This window comes from Colius striatus, chromosome 22, assembly GCF_028858725.1.
Source record: "Colius striatus isolate bColStr4 chromosome 22, bColStr4.1.hap1, whole genome shotgun sequence".
Taxonomy (NCBI): Eukaryota; Metazoa; Chordata; class Aves; order Coliiformes; family Coliidae; genus Colius; species Colius striatus.
The window spans coordinates 8,835,746-8,838,226 of record NC_084780.1 but is presented as its reverse complement, the minus strand read 5'-3'; the positions used below and the strand labels follow the sequence as shown (position 1 = coordinate 8,838,226).

The following is a 2,481-nucleotide window of genomic DNA, read 5'->3' as shown; positions in this document are numbered from 1 at the left end:
CTCGGAAAGGGCTTTTTTTCATTAATAACCTTGATTTTCAGTGCAAACAGGACTTGCACTTGAAGGATGCTGTTTCTGAGGGAAAGCATTTTCTTTTGTGATCAGACTTGGGGATCTGCTGCTCTCAGTCACAGTTACCTGCTGCTGCTTCTGAGGCAACAGACATTTAAACATGTAAATGACCTTTTCTCATTACAATTTTCAGGGTAACTTTTTGCTGGAACCTTTTACTGGTGTTTTATTTATCTTTTTTTCTCCTTATTTCGGGGTCTTCTGTTAAATATTTGGGTTTGTTTTATTTTTTCTCTTGCACACAGGGAGTCAAAAAAGAGAAATGGGTGAGAGATACCAGTCACTGTGGGCTTTTTAATACAAGTATACCAGTGTGAGTGTTATATAAAATACATTTATCTTCACAGGCATCACAATTGTGTTGTTTAGGAAAGACAGTGAGGCAATACTGTCTTCCTTGAAGAGGTTTCCCAGACAGCCGGCTGTGCTTGCGTCCTGCAGCAGCATGAAGGGATCCCACTTGTTTCTCTGCCTCTTCTCCATGTCCTGTTGGTTGAATTTGACACCAACAGCTGGGAACAAAGTCTTCCACTTTGGGCCCTGCAGGGTTTCAATGAGCATGACTGAGATTAGGTCTGGTTTCACCACAATTAAAGCCAACATCGTAAGTATTGCTCCCGGCTCCAATGGAGTTGGGGAAGCTCTTTGTTCTGCTGCTTCTGAAGCCTCTCTGGAGCCCACATGCACCTCACGATCTCTGTCCTCTCCCGTGCAGCAAGCCAGGGACCCCATCAGGACCCTCAGCATCTTGTCTTATCCACAGTCTCTGCACAAGGTTAAGGTAGGTGTCCTTACCACGTCTCCAGGGCTTTTCTGGAGTAATTTTGGCTGGCTGGCTCCCTGCCGCCAGTCACAAAGTGCATCATCAGCCTTTGGGGACGTTACTCAGCACCATGGGTTGCGAGTTCCCGTGACACGCAGCCGCTGTCAGGCAGCGCGGGTCAGGGAGGATGAAGTGATGTGGATCACGTATGCGAGAAGAGGTGGGTGTCCCGCTGCCAGTTCCTGCCCCAGGCTTTCACCCTGACTCTCTTTCCAGAAATGGTGGGCAGAGATAGTTCTTTTTTTGTGGCATGTGCTGCTCCAGTTACAGGAGCTTTAGCTGCAGCTTCCCACCACCTCAGTCGGTTGAAGGCACAGGGAAGTGAATCAGAATTTGGGTGGAAAGGTATTAAAGAATCCAAAAGCTGGTGAAATACATCCTAAATAGGTATTTTGCACCCCTCTTGCACTCGAAGGCACTAGACATGGGTCACTATGTCAGGTCTCAGCCTCTAATACCCAGCTACTATTATTTTGTTGACTCAATGAGGTTTCCTGGGGATGGAGCTCCCGGAAAATCAGTCTGAAATGATTGCCTGCATATGTTACCAATGTACAGCAAACATCACTGAAAAAGCTTCACATGAGCCAAAACATCCCACTGCCCTCAGCTACTGGGCTCAGTGTCAGAGAGGGTTTGCTAGAGGGGGGCAGAAGGGCTGGTGACTACCAGTTCATTTAGAAGACCTTCTTAGAATGAAACTTGTTCCTGAAGTCCTCAGATAGATGCTGCGTGACCCACCACCTCTTCAACTTCTACGTGGACAAAGTTTTCAAGCACTGCAAGACAGAGGATTCATATGTCAACCGAAAAATCAGCAGCATCGCCAACTCCTTCCTCAGTGTGAAGAGGAAACTCGAGCAGTGTGTGAGTCTTGGGTGCTGCTGCAATTGAGTCCCATCTGTTAGTATGTGGCATATAAATTAACCTGAGCATTTATAAAACTTCAAAACCTTTGTAAATAAAAATGGCTGTAACAAGAGTAGAAAGAAACATGATGTGAAGGGCATGTGTGTCTGTGGAGGAACTTTGATGCTTGCCTGCTCATCCGCTCACTCCCAAGTTCCTTCTCAAAAACATTTATCCTGTCCCCGTGTCTGTGGAAGTCAACTCTGCTCTTAGTTGGACTCTGATTTAAGGACCTGCAGCCTTTTCTCAGGGTTTAACCAGGTCTCAGTTAAACTGGGAAGTGGTCTCTCATTTTTAGAAACAAACCCCCGAGACTAATGAATTCTGTCTTATTTTTCTAGCATGAGGAAAATAAGTGCTTGTGTGGACAGGAATCCACTGAGAAATTGAAGCAAATACTTGTGAACTACGAGGGGGTAAGTTGATGACTAAGTCTAACAACTAACACAGATGTTCAGGTTCTCTTCACCTTGGGCTGCACTCACTACCTTTGCTTACAACCTGTTCCTTTACATCACTTCAGCTGAATGTCACATCTGCAGCAATGAAATCCTTGGGTGAGCTGGACATCCTACTGGACTGGATGGAGAAATCTCATTAAATCTCGTCTCTCTAATGACCCACCACGAGCCAGGGCTAACGAAGCTGCTGGGACATTGCACATACCTGAAGAGGAA

The 2,481-nt window shown here is 45.9% G+C and overlaps 1 protein-coding gene across 1 annotated transcript; it reads left to right on the top strand.

Moving 5' to 3' along the window:
• The first annotated feature begins 517 nt into the window (after positions 1–517).
• On the top strand, positions 518–2,461 carry LOC104558386 (interleukin-20-like). Its single transcript, XM_010202952.2, has 5 exons — positions 518–676; positions 788–853; positions 1,610–1,762; positions 2,146–2,220; positions 2,328–2,461. Exons 1-5 carry the CDS (start codon positions 518–520, stop codon positions 2,403–2,405), a joined length of 531 nt encoding a protein of 176 aa, XP_010201254.1. The 3' UTR covers positions 2,406–2,461.
• Positions 2,462–2,481: the final 20 nt, after the last annotated feature.